The sequence below is a fragment of the Passer domesticus genome, chromosome 1 (assembly GCF_036417665.1).
Source record: "Passer domesticus isolate bPasDom1 chromosome 1, bPasDom1.hap1, whole genome shotgun sequence".
In the NCBI taxonomy this organism is placed as follows: Eukaryota; Metazoa; Chordata; class Aves; order Passeriformes; family Passeridae; genus Passer; species Passer domesticus.
In genome coordinates this window covers 157,885,353-157,904,019 of record NC_087474.1, presented here as the reverse complement: position 1 = coordinate 157,904,019, position 18,667 = coordinate 157,885,353, and the positions used below count along the sequence as shown (strand labels likewise).

The window sequence follows — 18,667 nt, the reverse complement described above, 5'->3', positions numbered from 1 at the left end:
GGTGTTGGTGTTTGTGTCCATTGCAGGCCCCTTCGAACTCGACTGAGCTGCACGCCTACAATGCTGGGGTTCAGATGGGATGCTGGGGGCTGGTGATTTATGCTGCTACTGCTGCTGTTTGTTCAGGTAAGAGACTGTGCGGTCACACGGTGGAATGCACCTCATGCATGTATTTCTAAGGTAAAAATGAATCATGGAATATACTGAATTGAAAGGGACCCACAAAGATCATCAAACTCCTTGCCTTCCTGAAATAGTGTTGCTTCAGTTGGCATCCACCTCCTTGAGGTAAAGGACAATTTGGAAAAGCATTTCTTGCAGTCATAAGAGGAAGGACTTCTTTAAGAATCAATATTAAAAAGTTCCTCCAAATGTAGAGGTGGAAATATGAACAGATGGTTAAGTGGCATAAAGCACAAGATGAAATCAAAGGATATTGAGTGGCATTTAACAAGCCTTCAGGAAACTAAAATCATACTTCGTAGAAAATTTAAGCATATGCAAGAGGGTTCTTGCAAAGACTGTTTTTAAATCAAAATTATAAATATGTATTTCTGAAAGTCATTCTGCAGATAATTTGCGCTTGCAATAGACTCTGAAATTGAGAGGTTTTGCCAAAGTTAAATTCTGCCTTTTTCAGCACACAGCAGGCATGTCTGCACAGCTCAGTACTGTGGGGACGGGCTCTTTCTGAAGCAGGAACACATCCTGTTCCCAGAGAGGCCTGGGCTGTGCAGATCAGACAGCCCAAATATAAGCATCCACCTCCTAAACAGGGTGTAGGGCTGCCATGGCCACATCAATCCCTTAAAATTTTAGTGAGTAAACTGATATTTAAGGGGAAATGGCTTCAAACCAAAAAAAAGTAGGTTTAGATTGGATACTGAGAAAAAATTCATCCCTGTGAGGGTGGTGAGGCACAGGCTGCTGAGAGAAGCTGTGGTTGCCCCATCGCCGGGTTGGATGGGGCTTGGGGCAGCCTGGGATAGTAGAAGGTGTCCCTGACCATGACAGGGATGGTTGCACCTGGATGGTCTTTAAGGCCCCTTCCAACTCAAACCATTCTATGATTCCTGTTTTATTCTTTATCTCTGCAGCCTTGTTACAGAAATACTTGGACAACTACGACCTTAGCATAAAAGTGATCTACATCCTGGGCACGCTGGGTTTTTCCCTTGGCACTGCAGTGATGGCCATGTTCCCCAACGTGTACGTCACCATGATAATGATCAGCACGATGGGAATAGTCTCCATGAGCATCTCCTACTGCCCCTACGCGCTTTTGGGACAATACCATGAGATAAAACAGGTATGTGGAATATTTGGAGTCTGTATGTGAATCAAGGCAGAGCATCCATGTTTCTCTTAAGATCACAGTGGCAAAATATATCTGTTAAATCCCATTATTGAAGATACCTGCTTGGTTGGGATGTGTGCCAAAGCTTGAATGGACAGTAAATAGCAGGAGCTGGTGCTGAAATCAGATAGTCTTGGCCTTGAGTTGGCTCTGAGAGGGTCACAATTGCTTTTTTCTGTGCTGAGGTATAAAACAATCTGGGTGTGTATGGCAGATGAAGAGAAATAAAATTATTATTGGAGTGAATATTTATATCTAGTTGTTACTCCTGTCTTGATGTGGTATGGTAATGTTACTCAAGTTTTTCACAGTCTTAGATTTTTAAGTGAGTCTGGAAATGCAGCTGTAATTTTGGGGATACATAAAGCAAAACAATTCTGCTGGAAACAAGGATGGTTTTATTTCCCAAGAGTGTCATTCTACTGTTCCATTTGGATTACAAACTACAGGAGGAACTTCTATTACGAGTTTTTGAATTGCAGTTGGGAGGGGGATTCCTTGTTATAATAATAGAATTAATGTTTCATGTAACACCAAATGTTTCATGTAAAGTTGTTTTTACAAAACCTAATCTTGGAGCTGATGTGGGCTAGAAGTGACCCTGTCAATACCTGCCTCGTGCTGCAGGGTCCTGAGGAGGCTGTTGATGAGCAGATAAGGAGGCTCTTGCTCTGGAGTTGTGTCATGGTGCTGCACAAAGATGATGTGAAGTTGACCATGGGGCTGAGAAATTGGAGGAAAGTTCTTGTGTTTAAGTGTTGCCTTCATCCACTGTTTTACCTCCTACCACATTTCTTGTTTTTTTGCAGTACATTCACCACAGCCCTGGGAACTCGAAGCGAGGGTTTGGCATCGACTGCGCCATCCTGTCGTGTCAGGTTTACATCTCCCAGATCCTGGTGGCCTCCGCGCTCGGCGGCGTGGTGGACATGGTCGGCACGGTCAGAGTCATCCCCATGGTGGCTTCGGTGGGATCCTTCCTGGGTTTTCTGACAGCGACTTTCCTGGTGATTTACCCTGAAGTCAATGAAGAGCCAAAGGAAGAGCCGAAGGGACTGGGTCCTCCAGGGACAGCCGAGGGCGGCGGCGCGGGCGCGGAGAAGCCGACGGTGCTGAAGCTGACGCGCAAAGGAGCCGCGGCGGCGGAGCCGGAGGGCGAGTCAGCCGTGTGAGGCCGCCAGCGCTTGTTCACCCACATTCCAAGGAGTGCAGGTGCAGGATCAAGAACTTTTGTTGTGGGTTTTTTTTTTTTTTTCAGGAAAGCAAATTAGGACCTTCACTACTTGTAGCTAAAATTTACAGAAGAAAAGGCAGTTTCATGCAAAAATGTAAATGAAATTCTATAGTCCTTCCTCTAGGTTTGAGCAGGTCGCTCTGATGCTAATTGCTTTCTCTACAACTTAGAAACGTCATTTCTGAACACTTTTTTATTAAGAATACATTTAGATTTCAAATAAGTTTTATTAATCTGCATGAAACTCACAGTGTATACAATTAGCAGTTAGAAAAATTAAGTTTTCAGCTGGTTTTAAACTAACAGAAAATGGAAGCTATCTTGACCTATAGTCTCTTGCCATTTTTTTGTCTGAACATTTCAGATTTCACTATGCTTAGACATCAATCAATTTTTTTTCACGAGCATGATATTACTGGTCTGACAGCTACGTTAATTTTAGACTTCATGTTTTTGTTAGTGCAATTACTGCAGACTCCATTTATTTGCAATTATTTTCAAGGAAAAAAAAAAGCAATTACTGCGGTTTCTAAGAAACTGCTGTGAATTCTTTTAGTCATACTATTCACAACCACTCCCAAATCTGCTGCTTGTCAGGAGAGGGTGACACTGGGTGCTGGATGTCAGCTGTAGATGGAAGGAGCAGCAGCTGGGAGAGGTGACCAGCACTCACAGGTTTCTTTATCACAAGTGCTGCATTTTATGAATGTCGTTGGAAAACGCTGTGACAATTTTTAGCTGAGAGTTTCACGTGCTGGTGAACTCGGGGTTTTTCTCAGCATTTAAACCTGATCATCTCTGGATGAAGCTGCCGTGGAGAAAGGGTGTCTCTGGGGTCAGCTTTGTGGGAGGGGGCGTGCAGATTCTCTTCCACAGGGAAAGGAAGTCATTGATTAATTGCACTTTTTACAATCCTTTAACCTCCTGGCTGGGAGTGCAGCAGCCGAGGTAAAGGCATGGGGTCAGTACAACAAGAAGAACCCAAGGCCTACCTCTATCACTTTATGGCATAGTCTGGGTGTATAAAAATCTGTGTCAGAAACAGTTTTTAGGCCTTAAAATTCAAATGTTGCTGTTCCAGTCCCTGTGTTGGAGGAATTGTAGGCCAGAGCTCTTCTGAGCTGCCGTACCAATGTTGTCAGCACATCCTCCATGTCCCCTTCTGTGATTCAGGACACAGCTGCAGTGCAAAGATACTTTTCTGGAAAGATGTTCAAAGAGTTATGCTAACTTGATTTAAAATAGGTTTGGATCATTATCCAGCAGCCATTTAAAGCAGCTTTCGAAACTTGTGTTTCACAAACTTCCGATTGTCATTTGTAAGACACATTTGTGATGCTGTTGACTCATTTTGGCTTGGGCCCCCCAGGCTGCCTCAATCCATGTGCTGGACAGGCAAACACAGCACGGTGTGGGATTCCTGCTGCCTCAAACTCCTCCACCTCCAAGACTTGCAAATGCCTGTGTCAATCATGCTGCAATCCAGGCATTCAGACAAAGAAGCTATATTTCAATATGGAAAGCAGTTTTTAGTGAATTACTTGAATTGTCAATGTTTTTGAGCAGTGAATGTTTGGGTGTATTTGTAGGTGGCATCTGTGGGTTTCTCTGAAGGCTTCCAGTCAATGCCTATGGCCTCTGCTGTCAAGGGTGATGATGTTTTTAGTCTGGTGACATCACAGAGCACTGAAGTACATGTAATCACACAGGACTTAGGGTTGTATTTGTTTTTCCAAGTGTCTTGAAGAAGTCTTTTTTTCCTCTGGTGAATATTTTTTTATGTAGAACATGTACTGTGAACTGTGTTCAGCCAGGGGAGCAATACTACTGAAGAGTGTGAGACCTTGCTGAAGAAAGCAGTTGTGAGAAATTCTGCCTTGAATTTTATCATCTCAGTTACATTTAATATATTCTGATGATGTTCATGTGTGAGAGACAAGTGTTGTGTTTCACCCTAGAACTGGCATTCATATAAGTTACATGCTGAGTTACACATTTTAAAGTGGCTTTAATATTTTAGTTCTGAAGCTCCTTGAAGATTCTGCTTTTGGTTAAATAACCGCTGTCAAGTACTCCTTATTTTAATCTCTACTGCTGGAAAGGTTCTTCAACAATTTAAAAACCTGCATCTTCTGACTGGTGCCTGCCTTACCTTTTTCCCAAGGGTTCCATGGACCAGCATGGATCAAATGTCCATTACTCCACTTTGCACTTTCTAAGCCAAGATCTCTTTCACTGCACCATCACACTGACCAGCTGCAGAGAGGGTGGAGAGGCTGAAGCTCCCTCTGACTTCAGATCCCACAGATGGAACATAAAACCATTTTAGGAGTGAGCTCACCCATGTTCATGGAGCTTTCTCAGCCAGGGAAGGGCAAGGACAGAGGAAGGACCTTTCCTTTGGAACTCAGAGGCTTCAAGCAAAGGCAGGGCAGGGCCAGTTTTGTCACAGACAGCGTTTGGCATGGCTTCATTTCTAAGAACTGGATGTTAAAATCCGTGTGTGGTGTTGTTTATGGGGCTCATAACGCAGGAATACGCACTCTGCCACAGCAGGAAGCTGATTTCACTCCCTGGTAAAGGCAAAGGAAATAATTATTCATTGTAAATGCGCTGAAGTTTTTGTAGTGTTGCCAGAAGAATTAACTTGGGGAGCCCCAGCCAAAGCATCTCCTCCTGTCCTTGGGCCAGCCTGGGAAACCCCACACTGGCTTCACACGCTGAGGTCTCCCAAGGGCTTTTCCTTGGATGTGAAAGTTATCTTTCTAGCCCCAGCACTGCTCAGTGTAGAGTGGGCAATGATTTGTTTCTTCATCTGTCCCTTACCTTATAATGATTTCTATTTGCCATAATTAAAGTAGTACAGTTTTATGTGTTTGTTGCAGAGCTTGTGGAAAGAGAAGTTTTAAGTGGCTTTTTTTCTTATTCCTGGTGACAGCTAACATCTTTTATTTTGTTTGTATTCCTGTCTAGTTGAAGTCATCCCATTGGACCATCAGTGTAGTAGGACTAAGGTTTAGGGGTTCAATTCTGTGTTGTTCAATACTATAAACAATTTTCACATGTTCTGCTGCAGTGATGAGGCACTGCTGCTGCTCAGACCCTTGAGGGCTGATCAGCTGCACATCTCGAGATGTTTCCTGTGAGAGCAGAGGAGCTTTTTTAACTTTCACTCCTCAGAAAGGCACAGTGTGGCTTTGGCCCTGCTGGGTTATTCCATGAGTGCAGTGAGATGTGTGCTGTTTGTGCACAGCAATTTCAGACTCCAGAAGCAATAATTTCTTAGTTTCTCTTAGTTTCTCTTCCTGCTGGTTTGATGACTTTCGTAGAGATTTATTGCCTAAATAGCCTTTTAATAACATAAATAGGGTGTTTTGCTGGCTGTGAGTAGTTGTGGAAAGATAGGGGTTGTTCATCATCAGGAGGGAGGAGGCCAGTAAATCCAGTGGAGGTTTGTGCTCTTGAAACACACAGTGTCCTTCTCCCCTTTCATTTGGAGCCTTTTTGTAGGCTCTGAAGTATCCCCAGCACATCAATGCCAATGCTGGCACTCAGACCCCAGGATGGAACAGGCTGCATGAGGTTCTCCTCAACAGCAAGGACTGAGTCTTTCTTATCCCTCTCCCACCTCATCTGAACCCCCCAGCACTTGGAATGACAGCAGCAACCATGGTGCTTTTTGCCAGGTACCTCATTAAAGCCTCGCTTCCATTGTTAAGAACCTGTCCCCTGCCCTTGGTCCAGGGTGAGCTTGGCTTCCTCCAGCATCCACCACAAAAAGCAGGATTTTCCTGGCTGCCAGATCTCACAGCCATGCAGGCTGAGGTCACATCTGTGAGTAAAGGTAGAGAAGGTCACACTTTGTTCCAGGGAGAGCTGGGACATCTGGGCAGGAGGGAAGCACAGGAGGCAGGTGCTGAGATTTGGGGGTTTTTAGGGATATGTGTGTGTGTGTCTGTACCTCTGTGTTTGGACATTTCCAGACACACTGCTCAGGCCAAAATACCTTTGGGGGTTGTGTGTTGCTGTCACTGTACTCCACAGTGTTTTCAACTGAGTTCTTCCAGGTTTCCCTCATCCTAGTCCGATGCAAGGCAAGCTCAGCTATAAATATGTATCCTATTTAAATGAACAAATGAACTCCTGCATGATATTCCAAGCACATGTAGCAGCTTCAGCATCTCAAGTGTCTGTTGTGAAAGAGAAGTTGGTTTTCTTTGCAGCTGTTTGTCCTCGTTTCCTTTGAATAGGCCAAATAAATGTAATGGACACCAAATATTGCACAGAAATGTTATTGATGACTGTGTGGAAGAAATACCAAATTTTATTTTTCTTTGCAGAAACTTTATGGTTCCAGAGAGTCCTTTAGCTGTATTCCTTCCTTAAATGACAAAGCTGAACATTTGTAAAGCACGTCACAAAATGGTCATTTGGAAAAAATGGAGCTACCCAAAGTTTTCTCTTTGTCATGTTGCATCCAAAGGAGCTGCAGCAGCTCAGACACCAACTGGGATTTGAATTTGAGGCTCAGCAGTTCAGAAACTGCCTTAGAAAACAAAAAAAAACCAGGCTCAATTCCTTTTCCTGGCACGGCACTCACACCCAGTGATCTGCTCATTAAGATGTTTCAGGTTTTTCTGTTTTTTAAATTAAAATTATCTCCTGGAAAACTGATTTGGTTTGGTTCCTCAACCCAAGCAGCTTCACCTGAATTTCCACCTCAGCTTCCCTCGCCCCTGGGGGCACAAGGGGTGCCCAGGAGGGCCAAATGCATCCCCCACCAAAAGAGAGCATCTGCTGTAATTAAAGGGCTTTTGATGCCCTTGTGACCTGCTAAAATTTTAGGGGAAATGCACAGCATAGTTCAATTTGATCTACTTTGGCACATTTATTCTTAAATGTGGAAGTTTGGGGTGAAGCTCTGGGAACATTTAATCAAACTTAGTGTCACCTTATTTACTGTGCACCTACTCAGTCCTTAGTGACAGCCAAATTGTAATAAATTACCCCAAAATCCACACTTTTCTCTCAACAAATTGGCAGTTCCCAATGTGAATTCGTTTTGCCTGATGTAACATGAACACTAAGCCCTTTAAGTAGCCAAATGACCAGCTTATTTTAAATGCCTCGTATACTAGAAAGCTGCATATAGGCATCTCATAGTGGGGAAAAAAATTTAAAAAAAAAGAAAAAAAGAAAAAAAAGAGAATATTTAGTTCCTTTGTGAACTGGCCATATGACAACTACTTTTTTATCAACTTATTAAGTTGGGGCACTATAATAGCTCTTGCTGAGTTTAGCAATGTTTATAAGCATGTGTTAAACACATAATGTTGTTTTATGAGGAAAAAGGGATAAAGAAAAGTGATGTCACAGATGAATGTTTGAGTGCGTAGACGGCATAATGTATGTATGATTTTTATTTCTACACTGTTGAGCTTATTTTCTGTTTAAAGGTTAAAAAAATTGTTGCATGAGAACTGTTTTATTGTGTTCTGCACTTTCTGTTCTTTTTGTATAATCTTGATTTTTTTTTTCATTTATGCATAGAAAAGAAAAAAATCAGTTTAGAAATATTCTACTCCACGAGACGTTGTGTTCCAATCTGTTGTTCCGAAGTTCGATCTTAATAAACATTTCAGTAAGAGTTGGTGCCCTGTGTCTCTGTGGTGTTTGTAGGGAAGGTGAGCAGAGGGACACCTGGTCCCTGAGCTGTGCAAGGCAGGTAACACTCACCTGCACCCCAGGGCTTCATGAATATTTCCAAAAATGCTACTGCCAAACATGGCCTGGCAAGAATGTGGGTGTTCCAACTCAGAGATGGTTCTAAACTCACCTGACACTTGCAGGGTTCAGGTGTAAGCCAGGAGGGAGCACAGGTGGAGCAAAATGGGGCAGGTGTGTGTCCCCAGCTCCAGGCTCTGCTCTGACAAAGGGTGGTGGCTGTCACACAGAATCCATCACCACTCATGCCATCGCTAGGGCTGAAGAGCTGAGGGTCTCCCCAGACACCTCAGAGTCTAGGATTTAACAGCCACAAACAGCTCCCAAAGAAATCAGTTCACATCCAAACTCATCCACCTCTTGGACCACTGTGAACCAGAGGGGAAAGCTGGAGCTAGATCAGAAACACCAGCTGATGGGTAAACTTGCAGTGAAGAGCTCACTTGTCCCATTTGATTTCTAGTTTCCTTGACAGATTTCATCTGTGATTCTTTCTAAAGGAAATTCCTCAGAACAACTATTGGCAGCTCTGAGAAGTCAATGCCTGCCTGGGGTTTAGTTAATTTTTCATAGAATCATCACAGAATTAATTACACTGGAAAATAACTCCAAGATTGAGTCCAGCCTATGACCAATCACCACCTTTGTTAAGTAAACCAGAGCACTGAGTGTCACATCCAGTCTTTCCTTAAACACCTCGAGGAACGGTGACTCCACCACCTCCCTGGACAGCCCTCTCAGTGCTTGGCAACCCTGTCCATGGAGAAATTCTTCCTAATACTCAGTCTAAACTTCCCCTGGTGCTAATTGAGGCTATTTCAGCTTGTTCTGTTCACAGGATAGACTTGATGATCTCCAAGGCCTTTTCCAACTCTACTTGATTCTGTGATTCTATGCTTGTGATTTAGGAGGAGACCGAAGCTCACCTGGCTACAACCTCTTCTCAGGGAATTGTAGTGACAAAGTCTCACCTGAGCCTCCTTTCCTCCAGACAGACCCCACAGATCCCTCAGCTGCTCCTCACCAGGCACGTGCTCCTGAGCTATCCCAGTCCTGTGGTCTATCCCTGGACATGCTTCAGCAGTTCAATGACTGCTGTGCCGTAAGGGGCCAAAAACTAGAAACACTACTCAAGGTGTAGCATCCCCAGTTCCCTGCAAAGAGGGACAGTCACCCCCCCTAATCCTGCTGGCCACACTGGTGCTGACACAGAAGGCCAGGATGCCACCCTTGCCCTTGCTCACTTGGGCACACCAGCTCACATTTGGATTTCCAGCCACTCTGCCCCAGCTTGGGCCACTGCAGGAGCTTCTTGGGACATGAGGACAGGACCCAGGCCTTGCTGTACTTGAACCTCACCCCGCTGGCCTCACAGCATCCAGTCAGCCTGTACAGCCTTCCTAATCTCCAGAGAAGAGACACTCCCACCCACTTCGGTGTCATTACAAATTTACTACTGAGGGTTCGTTCTACGACCTTGTCCACATCCGCAGGACAGGCACTGAACAGGACTGGGCCCAGGGGACACTGACAGTGACCAGACAACACTCAGTGTGACACCATTCCCCACCACTCTCTGGACCTGGCCATCCTGACAGCTCTTAACCCAGCCAAGAGTGCCCCTGCCCAAGCCCTGGGCTGACGGCTTTTCCAGGGCTGTGCTGTGGGAGATGGAGTCAAAGGCTTTGCTCAAGTTCATGGAGTCTCCAACCCCAGGTTTTCCCTCAGGCCTGAGGCAGGTCACCCACAGCCCAAAGGACATCCCATCTCTCAGGCAGGACCTGCCTTTCTAAACCCAAATTCCCTGGGCCTGATCCCTCAGCTGTCCCCTCTGGGCCCTGTGATCCCCCTCACGAGGATCTGCTCCAGAACCCGGCTGGGCCCCGAGGTCAGGCTGACAGGCCTGCAGTTCCCTGCATCCTCCCTGTGGCCCTTCTTGGGCATGGATGTCACACTGCCACCTCCAGTCATCTGGGACCTCCCCAAATGGCCAGGAATGATGACAATGAAGGATGGGAGAGAGGCTTAGCCAGCTCTTCCATGGACTCCCTGAGCACCCCTGGGGGACTCTGGGCCAGGCTCCCAGACTTGGCAGTGTCAAAGTGGCTGCACAGGTCACTAATGACTTCCCCCGGGATTGCAGGTGGCCCAGTGTGCCCCGTGTCCCTGTGTGCCAGCTCAGGAGACTGCTTGCCCTCAGGATAACCCATCTGACTGTTGAAGGCTGAGGCAAAGAAGGCATTCTGTACCTCAGCCTTCTCCTTGTCCCTTGTGACCATATTTCCCTCATCTTCACATCAATTAATAAGGGTGATTTTCCTTGGCACTCCTGTGTTCCTCTCTTTTTTAACAAAGACCGATTTTATTTTTAAAGGTAGTGGCCAGATGAAATTTAAGCAGGTTTTTTTCATTCTTCCTGGGATCAGGCCTGGGAAACATGGTGGGCTGGGTGGGAATCCCACTTTGGCAGGGCACAGGGCTTCCTTGAGGATGTTTAGGGGAGGAACACATAAGGCGGAACAAGACAGAGCTGCAGGTCAGTGAGAAAAGAACAAATGTTGGCAAATCGAGGGGCAACAACCTAAACAAGGCTTTTGTGACCAAGGGCATCTGCATGGAAAGCGCCAGGCCTCTGGGACCATGGGCAGCCATGCCCACCAGGCCTTTGTGACCCGTGGTGACATCGTGCCCAGAGGCCATTGTGACATGGGTCCACGTTGTGGCCCTTGGGGCTATAAATACCCTGCAGTGGCCACTCCCAGGAGAGCAGCTCTCTGAGGAGGCAGCAGCTTCTCAGGACGCAGCAGCTTCTCAGGAGGCAGCAGCTCACCTTGGTGATTCTGGCCAGTGTCTGGCACAGAACACTGAAGATGTGGAAGCAGCAGGAGGCGAATGCCCACGGCCAGCCCCGTCAGGGGCAGCCACTGCTGTACAAACGGCATGGGTCAGCAGAAACGCAGGGCCATCACCTGCCACCCGTGCAACCCGCATGTGGTGCGCCGCTCTGCACTGCGACCCAGCCATCTTGGGAGCACCTGGGGCACTCTGAGACAGAGGAGTTCCTCAAGGTGCAGGAAGGGCATGGGGGCAACACTTGCAGTGACCTGTTCACGGGCCTGGGCCCATATCTGCGGGAGAACAGGTCCACCCCGAGAACTTCCAAGTGGGTAAGTGCCCGCCCAGAGGCACAGGGAATTTGGAGGCCAGCCAGGCAAACTGCACGGCGCAAGCAGCTGTGCACAAAGGACGAGGAGGCTTTGGTGCATCGTTTGCGTAAAAAGAGGGAGGAGCTGGAGGAGATGGACAACAAAGTCTATGATGAGATGTTTAGAGCCATCTTCTCCTCCCTGGACAACAAAGAATGCCCCATGAGGTCCCGGGACATCCTTGGGGATCCACCAAGCCCCATCCTGGAGCCTGCTGCTGGCCATTCGGACAGGCACAGCACATCCAAAGATGCCACAGGAGAGGCACCAAAGTACTCGGAGCTTGTGTCTCTTGACCACTTGTTGGCCGAGCTGTGCCCTGTCTCTGATGACTCTCTGTCCTGCGACGCTCTTGTCGAGGAGCTCCAGGAAAACTGGGAGCACGAAGGGCTCCCTGATAGAGAAGCAGCAGGACAGATGGACAGAGAGCCAGGGAGTGCCTTGTTTCTCCCGTGGCAAGACAAAGAAGGATGTGTCCTCAGGGACTCATCAAGTGTCACCCCAGAACTCGCTGCAGGCTCCCAGGGGCTTCGCAGCACTTCGGGAGTGACCAGAGGCTCAGCAGGAGGGACAGAAAGCAACACAGAGACACCTGCCCGCCTGGCACACCTGCGCTCTGCCTCTGCCGAGGAGCCGTCCTGCGATGCTCTTGTAAACGAGCTCCTGGAAAAGTGGGAGGGAAGAAAGCTCCGAGCTGGAGCAGAGGCAGGAGAGTGGGACAGCGAGCCAGAGAGCCCGTTCTCTCTCCCACCGGGAGAGGAAGACGAAGAGCCAGAACCTTCTAGTCCGGACAGCGACCTCAGCGAGCAGGGGCACAGCGAGCCTCTCCCCTGGGCACTGCCCCACGAGGCAAAGGGGTTTGCTGGTTGTGCCTCTCCTGCCGATGCCGCGGAGGAGGCCGAGGCAGCAGGCATGGAGGCTGGCCGTGCCCAGGCCGACCCTCCCCAGGAAAAGCCCTGCGGGGATGAGCCGCCGGCAGGAGCTTGCCCGGTGCCTGCCCAGCCCCTGGCACGCAGCGTTCCTGCTGGCCCCGCTGGCAGCGCAGCCGTCCCGCAGCCCCCGGCCCCACGGCCACGGCGCTCCATGGCCAAGAGGGCCCGGCGGGCTCTGCGCCGCCTTTTCTCCTTCAGCTGCCTCAGGGGGCAGCCAGAGGAGTGAGCCCGGGGCCAGCAGCAGGACCATGGCCAAAGATGCCGGCTCAGCCTGAGGACGCCCAGCTCCCAGGGCAGTGGCAGGTCCCAGACGGAAGAGCAGTGGGGAGATGAAAAGCTGGGATGCATGGATGGATGGGTGGATGGCGGCCGAGGCAAGGACTTGGCAAAGGTAGGTCCTGCTGCCGGCCCCAGCCCCTCACCCCGAGCCACCAGCAAGGCAGCCTGGTCAGGGAGAGCCGGCTGAGGAAGGATGGCAGCGCTGCCTTGTTGAATCCCTGAGGAGATGAATTTAGGCCCAGGCTGCATTTTCAGGCAACATCCCTGCCCTGCCCCTGCCTGGAATCAGAGCTGAGAAATGCGCCTTGGGCCTCAGCATTGCAGGTAAATAAAGGCAAACCCATTTTCTCTTCACATGGCAAATAGGAAAATGCTTCCCTGCACACCTGCAGCACCATAGACTGGAGAAAGCTGTTAACCATGGATGAATGACCCAGAGTCCTGACCCCTAGAGGAACCACCAGGACCCAAGTACAGAGAAACATTGACTGAAAGTCAACAGGACGCTGGTGGAGCCCAGCCTCTTGGACTTTTCTCTGTTTAATCTCTTCCTCGCCCCAGTCCTGCTCTTCCTCATGCCTCACCACCCCAAATCTTCCCCATCCGACCCCAGACCTCCCAATCCCAACCCCTCTATTCCCCCTTTCCTTCTCACCTTCCTCTCTCCTATCCCTTTCTACCTCTGTACCCCACATTTACTGTGAAATAAATCTCTGCTGTTGATTTTGATAGATGGTCTTCTTGGCTCATTTATTTGGGGAGAGGCATCTCTCACTAATCCCATCTCAACAGCACCACACATCTGCACACAGCCCTCGAGGTGTGGCCTCCCCACTGCCCAGCACAGAGGGACAGTCACTGCCATGGTCCTGCTGGCCACACTGGTGCTGACACAGAAGGCCAGGAAACCACTGGCCTCTCTGCCCAGCTGGGCACACACTGGCTCCTGTTTGCCTTTTGTCACCCCCAGGGCCTTTCCTGCTGGGCACATTTCCAGCCACTCTGCCCCAGCTTGGGCCACTGCAGGGGCTTCTTGGAACATGAGGACAGGACCCAGGCCTTGCTCTACTTGAGCCTCACCCCACTGGCTTCACAGCATCCAGCCAGCCTGTACAGCCTTCCTAATCTCCAGAGAAGAGACACTCCCACCCACCTTGGTGTCATCACAAATTTACTACTGAGGGTACCTTCTATGCCCTTGTCCACACCCACAGGACAGGCCCTGAATATGCCTGGGCCCAGGGGACTCTGATAGTGTCCAGACAACACTCAGTGTGACACCATTCCCCACCACTCTCTGGACCTGGCCATCCTGACAGCTCTTAACCCAGCCAAGAGTGCCCCTGCCCAAGCCCTGGGCTGATGGCTTTTCCACAACTGTGCTGTGGGAGATGGATTCAAAGGCTTTGCTCAAGTTCATGGAGACTCCAAGCCCTGCTTTTCCCTCAGGCCTGAGGCAGGTCATCCACAGCCCAAAGGACATCCCATCTCTCAGGCAGGACCTGCCTTTTGTAAACCCAAACTCGCTGGGCCTGATCCCTCAGCTGTCCCCTCTGGGCCCTGTGATCCCCCTCACAAGGATCTGCTCCAGAACCCGGCTGGGCCCCGAGGTCAGGCTGACCGGCCTGCAGTTCCCTGCATCCTCCCTATGGCCCTTCTTGGGCATGGATGTCACACTGCCACCTCCAGTCATCTGGGACCTCCACAAATGGCCAGGAATGATGACAATGAAGGATGGGAGAGAGGCTTAGCCAGCTCTTCCATGGACTCCCTCAGCACCCCTGGGGGACTCTGGGCCAGGCCCCCAGACTTGGCAGTGTCTAAATGGCTGCACAGGTCACTAATGACTTCCCCCGGGATTGCAGGTGCTGCAGTGTGCTCCCTGTCCCTGTGTGCCACATCAGGAGACTGCTTGCCCTCAGGATAACCCATCTGACTGTTGAAGGCTGAGGCAAAGAAGGCATTCTGTACCTCAGCCTTCTCCTTGTCCCTTGTGACCATATTTCCCTCATCTTCCCATCAATTAATAAGGGTCATTTTCCTTGGCACTCCGGTGTTCCTCTCTTTTTTAACAAAGACCGATTTTATTTTTAAAGGTAGTGGCCAGATGAAATTTAAGCAGGTTTTTCCCATTCTACCTGGGATCAGGCCTGGGAAACATGGTGGGCTGTGTGGGAATCCCACTTTGGCAGGGCACAGGGCTTCCTTGAGGATGTTAGGGGAGGAACACATAAGGTGGAACAAGACAGAGCTGCAGGTCAGTGAGAAAAGAACAAATGTAGGCAAATCGAGGGGCAACAGCCTAAACAAGGCTTTTGTGACCAAGGGTATCTGCATGGAAAGCGCCAGGCCTCTGGGACCATGGGCGGCCATGCCCACCAGGCCTTTGTGACCCATGGTGACATCGTGCCCAGAGGCCATTGTGACGTGGGTCCATGTTGTGGCCCTTGGGGCTATAAATACCCTGCAGTGGCCACTCCCAGGAGAGCAGCACTCTGAGGAGGCAGCAGCTTCTTTGGAGGCAGCAGCTTCTCAGGAGGCAGCAGCTCACCTTGGTGATTCTGGCCAGTGTCTGGTTCAGAACACTGAAGATGTGGAAGCAGCAGGAGGCGAATGCCCACGGCCAGCCCCGTCAGGGGCAGCCACTGCTGTACAAATGGCATGGGTCAGCAGCAAAGCAGGGCCATCGTCTGCCACCCGTGCAACCCGCACGTGGTGCGCCGCTCTGCACTGCGACCCAGCCATCTTGGGAGCACCTGGGGCACTCTGAGACAGAGGAGTTCCTCAAGGTGCAGGAAGGGCATGGGGGCAACACCTGCAGTGACCTGTTCACGGGCCTGGGCCCATATCTGCGGGAGAACAGGTCCACCCTGAGAACTTCCAAGTGGGTAAGTGCCCGCCAAGAGGGACAGGGAATTTGGAGGCCAGCCAGGCAAACTGCACGGCGCAAGCAGCTGCGCCCAAAGGATGAGGAGGCTTTGGTGCATCGTTTGCGTAAAAAGAGGGAGGAGCTGGAGGAGATGGACAACAAAGTCTATGATGAAATGTTTAGAGCCATCTTCTCCTCCCTGGACAACAAAGAATGCCCCATGAGGTCCCGGGACATCCTTGGGGATCCACCAAGCCCCATCCTGGAGCCTGCTGCTGGCCATTCAGACAGGCACAGCACATCCAAAGATGCCACAGGAGAGGCACCAAAGTACTCGGAGCTTGTGTCTCTTGACCACTTGTTGGCCGAGCTGTGCCCTGTCTCTGATGACTCTCTGTCCTGGGACGCTCCTGTCGAGGAGCTCCAGGAAATCCTGGAGCAAGAAGAGCTTCCTGACAGAGAAGCAGCAGGACAGAGGGACAGAGACCCAGAGAGTGCCTTGTTTCTCCCGTGGCAAGACAAAGAAGGATGTGTCCTCAGGGACTCGTCAAGTGTCACCCCAGAACTTGCTGCAGGCTCCCAGGGGCTTGGCAGCACTTCGGGAGTGACCAGAGACTCAGCAGGAGGGACAGAAAACAACACAGAGACACCTGCCCGCCTGGCACACCTGCGCTCTGCCTCTGCCGAGGAGCCGTCCTGCGATGCTCTTGTAAACGAGCTCCTGGAAAAGTGGGAGGGACGAAAGCTCCGAGCTGGAGCAGAGGCAGGAGAGTGGGACAGCGAGTCAGAGAGCCCGTTCTCTCTCCCACCGGGAGAGGAAGACGAAGAGCCAGAACCTTCTAGTCCGGACAGCGACCTCAGCGAGCAGGGGCACAGCGAGCCTCTCCCCTGGGCACTGCCCCAAGAGGCAAAGGGGTTTGCGGGTTGTGCCTCGCCTGCCGATGCCGCGGAGGAGGCCGAGGCAGCAGGCATGGAGGCTGGCCGTGCCCAGGCCGCCCCTCCCCAGGAAAAGCCCTGCGGGGATGAGCCGCCGTCAGGAGCTTGCCCGGTGCCTGCCCAGCCCCTGGCACGCAGCGTTCCTGCTGGCCCCGCTGGCAGCGCAGCCGTCCCGCAGCCCCCGGCCCCACGGCCACGGCGCTCCATGGCCAAGAGGGCCCGGCGGGCTCTGCGCCGCCTTTTCTCCTTCAGCTGCCTCAGGGGGCAGCCAGAGGAGTGAGCCCGGGGCCAGCAGCAGGACCATGGCCAAAGATGCCGGCTCAGCCTGAGGACGCCCAGCTCCCAGCGGCAGTGGCAGGTCCCAGAGGCAAGGCTCCAGGGAGATAAAAGATGGAATACATGGATGGATGGGTGGATGGCGGCCAAGGCAAGGACTTGTCAAAGGTAGGTCCTGCTGCCGGCCCCAGCCCCTCACCCCGAGCCACCAGCAAGGCAGCCTGGTCAGGGAGAGCCGGCTGAGGAAGGATGACAGCGCTGCATTTTAGAATCCCGAGGAGCTGAACTTAGGCCCAGGCTGCATTTTCAGGCAACATCCCTGCCTGGAATCAGAGCTGAGAAATGCGCCTTGGGCCTCAGCATTGTAGGTAAATAAAGGCTAACCCATTCTCTCTTCACATGGCAAGTAGGAAAATGCTTCCCTGCACACCTGCAACACCATAGACTGGAGAAAGCTATTAACCCTGGATGAATGACCCAGAGTCCTGACCTCTAGAGGAACCACTGGGACCCCAGTGCAGAGAATCACAGGATGAGGCAAAGCCAACAGGATGCTGGTGGAGCCCACCATCTTGGACTGTCCTGTGTTTAATCTCTTCCTCACCCCAGTCCTGCTCTTCCCCATGCCTCACCACCCCAAATCTTCCCCATCCCACCCCAGACCTCCCAATCCCAACCCCTCTACTCCCCCTCTTTCCTTCTCACCTTCCTCTTTCCTATCCCTTTCTACCTCTGTACCCCACATTTACTGTGAAATAAATCTCTGCTGTTGATTTTGATCTTTTGGTCTTCTTGGCACCTTAATTTGGGCAGAGGCATCTCTCACTAATCCCATCTCAACAGCACCACACATCTGCACACAGCCCTCGAGGTGTGGCCTCCCCACTGCCCAGCACAGAGGGACAGTCACTGCCATGGTCCTGCTGGCCACACTGGTGCTGACACAGAAGGCCAGGAAACCACTGGCCTCCCTGCCCAGCTGGGCACACACTGGCTCGTGTTTGGCCTTTCCTGCTGGGCACATTTCCAGCCACTCTGCCCCAGCCTGGGCCACTGCAGGAGCTTCTTGGGACATGAGGACAGGACCCAGGCCTTGCTCTACTTGAACCTCATCCCACTGGCCTCACAGCATCCAGCCAGCCTGTAGAGCCTTCCTAATCTCCAGAGAAGAGACACTCCCACACACCTTGGACTCATCACAAATTTACTACTGAGGGTACCTTCTATGCCTTTGTCCACACCCGCAGGACAGGTCCTGAACAGGACTGGGCCCAGGGGACACTGATAGTGACCAGACAACACTCAGTGTGACACCATTCCCCACCACTCTCTGGACCTGGCCATCCTGACAGCTCTTAACCCAGCAAAGAGCGCCCCTACCCAAGCCCTGGGCTGACGGCTTTTCCACGACTGTGCTGTGGGAGATGGAGTCAAAGGCTTTGCTCAAGTTCATGGGACTCCAAGCCCTGCTTTTCCCTCAGGCCTGAGGCGGGTCACCCACAGTCCAAAGGACATCCCATCTCTCAGGCAGGACCTGCCTTTCCTAAACCCAAACTCCCGGGGCCTGATCCCTCAGCTGTCCCCTCTGGGCCCTGTGATCCCCCTCACGAGGATCTGCTCCAGAACCCGGCTGGGCCCCGAGGTCAGGCTGACAGGCCTGCAGTTCCCTGCATCCTCCCTGTGGCCCTTCTTGGGCATGGATGTCACACTGCCACCTCCAGTCATCTGGGACCTCCACAAATGACCAGGAATGATGAGAATAAAGGATAGGAGAGAAACTTAGTGATCTCTTCCATGGACTCCCTCAGCACCCCTGGGGGACTCTGGGCCAGGCCCCCAGACATGGCAGTGTCT

At 50.9% G+C, this 18,667-nt stretch overlaps 1 protein-coding gene and 2 long non-coding RNA genes across 6 annotated transcripts in view; all 3 read left to right on the top strand.

Moving 5' to 3' along the window:
• The window catches only part of SLC45A4 (solute carrier family 45 member 4), an 85,096-nt gene extending 76,858 nt beyond the window's left edge, over window positions 1-8,238 (top strand). For all 4 annotated transcript variants that reach the window (XM_064398776.1, XM_064398766.1, XM_064398784.1 and 1 more), the window contains exons 6-8: window positions 27-126; window positions 1,098-1,309; window positions 2,167-8,238. In XM_064398776.1, coding sequence (XP_064254846.1) covers window positions 27-126; window positions 1,098-1,309; window positions 2,167-2,529 — 675 coding nt within the window. In that variant the 3' untranslated portion in view covers window positions 2,530-8,238. The remainder of the gene's footprint in view (window positions 1-26; window positions 127-1,097; window positions 1,310-2,166) is intronic.
• Window positions 8,239-12,706: 4,468 nt separating this feature from the next.
• LOC135290229 (uncharacterized) lies at window positions 12,707-13,461 on the top strand. Its single transcript, XR_010352922.1, has 2 exons — window positions 12,707-12,844; window positions 13,099-13,461. It is a non-coding gene; the product is annotated as an uncharacterized LOC135290229 (long non-coding RNA).
• A 3,408-nt stretch (window positions 13,462-16,869) lies between these two features.
• LOC135290224 (uncharacterized) lies at window positions 16,870-17,592 on the top strand. The gene is made up of 2 exons (XR_010352916.1): window positions 16,870-16,981; window positions 17,224-17,592. It is a non-coding gene; the product is annotated as an uncharacterized LOC135290224 (long non-coding RNA).
• The last annotated feature ends 1,075 nt before the right edge of the window (window positions 17,593-18,667 follow it).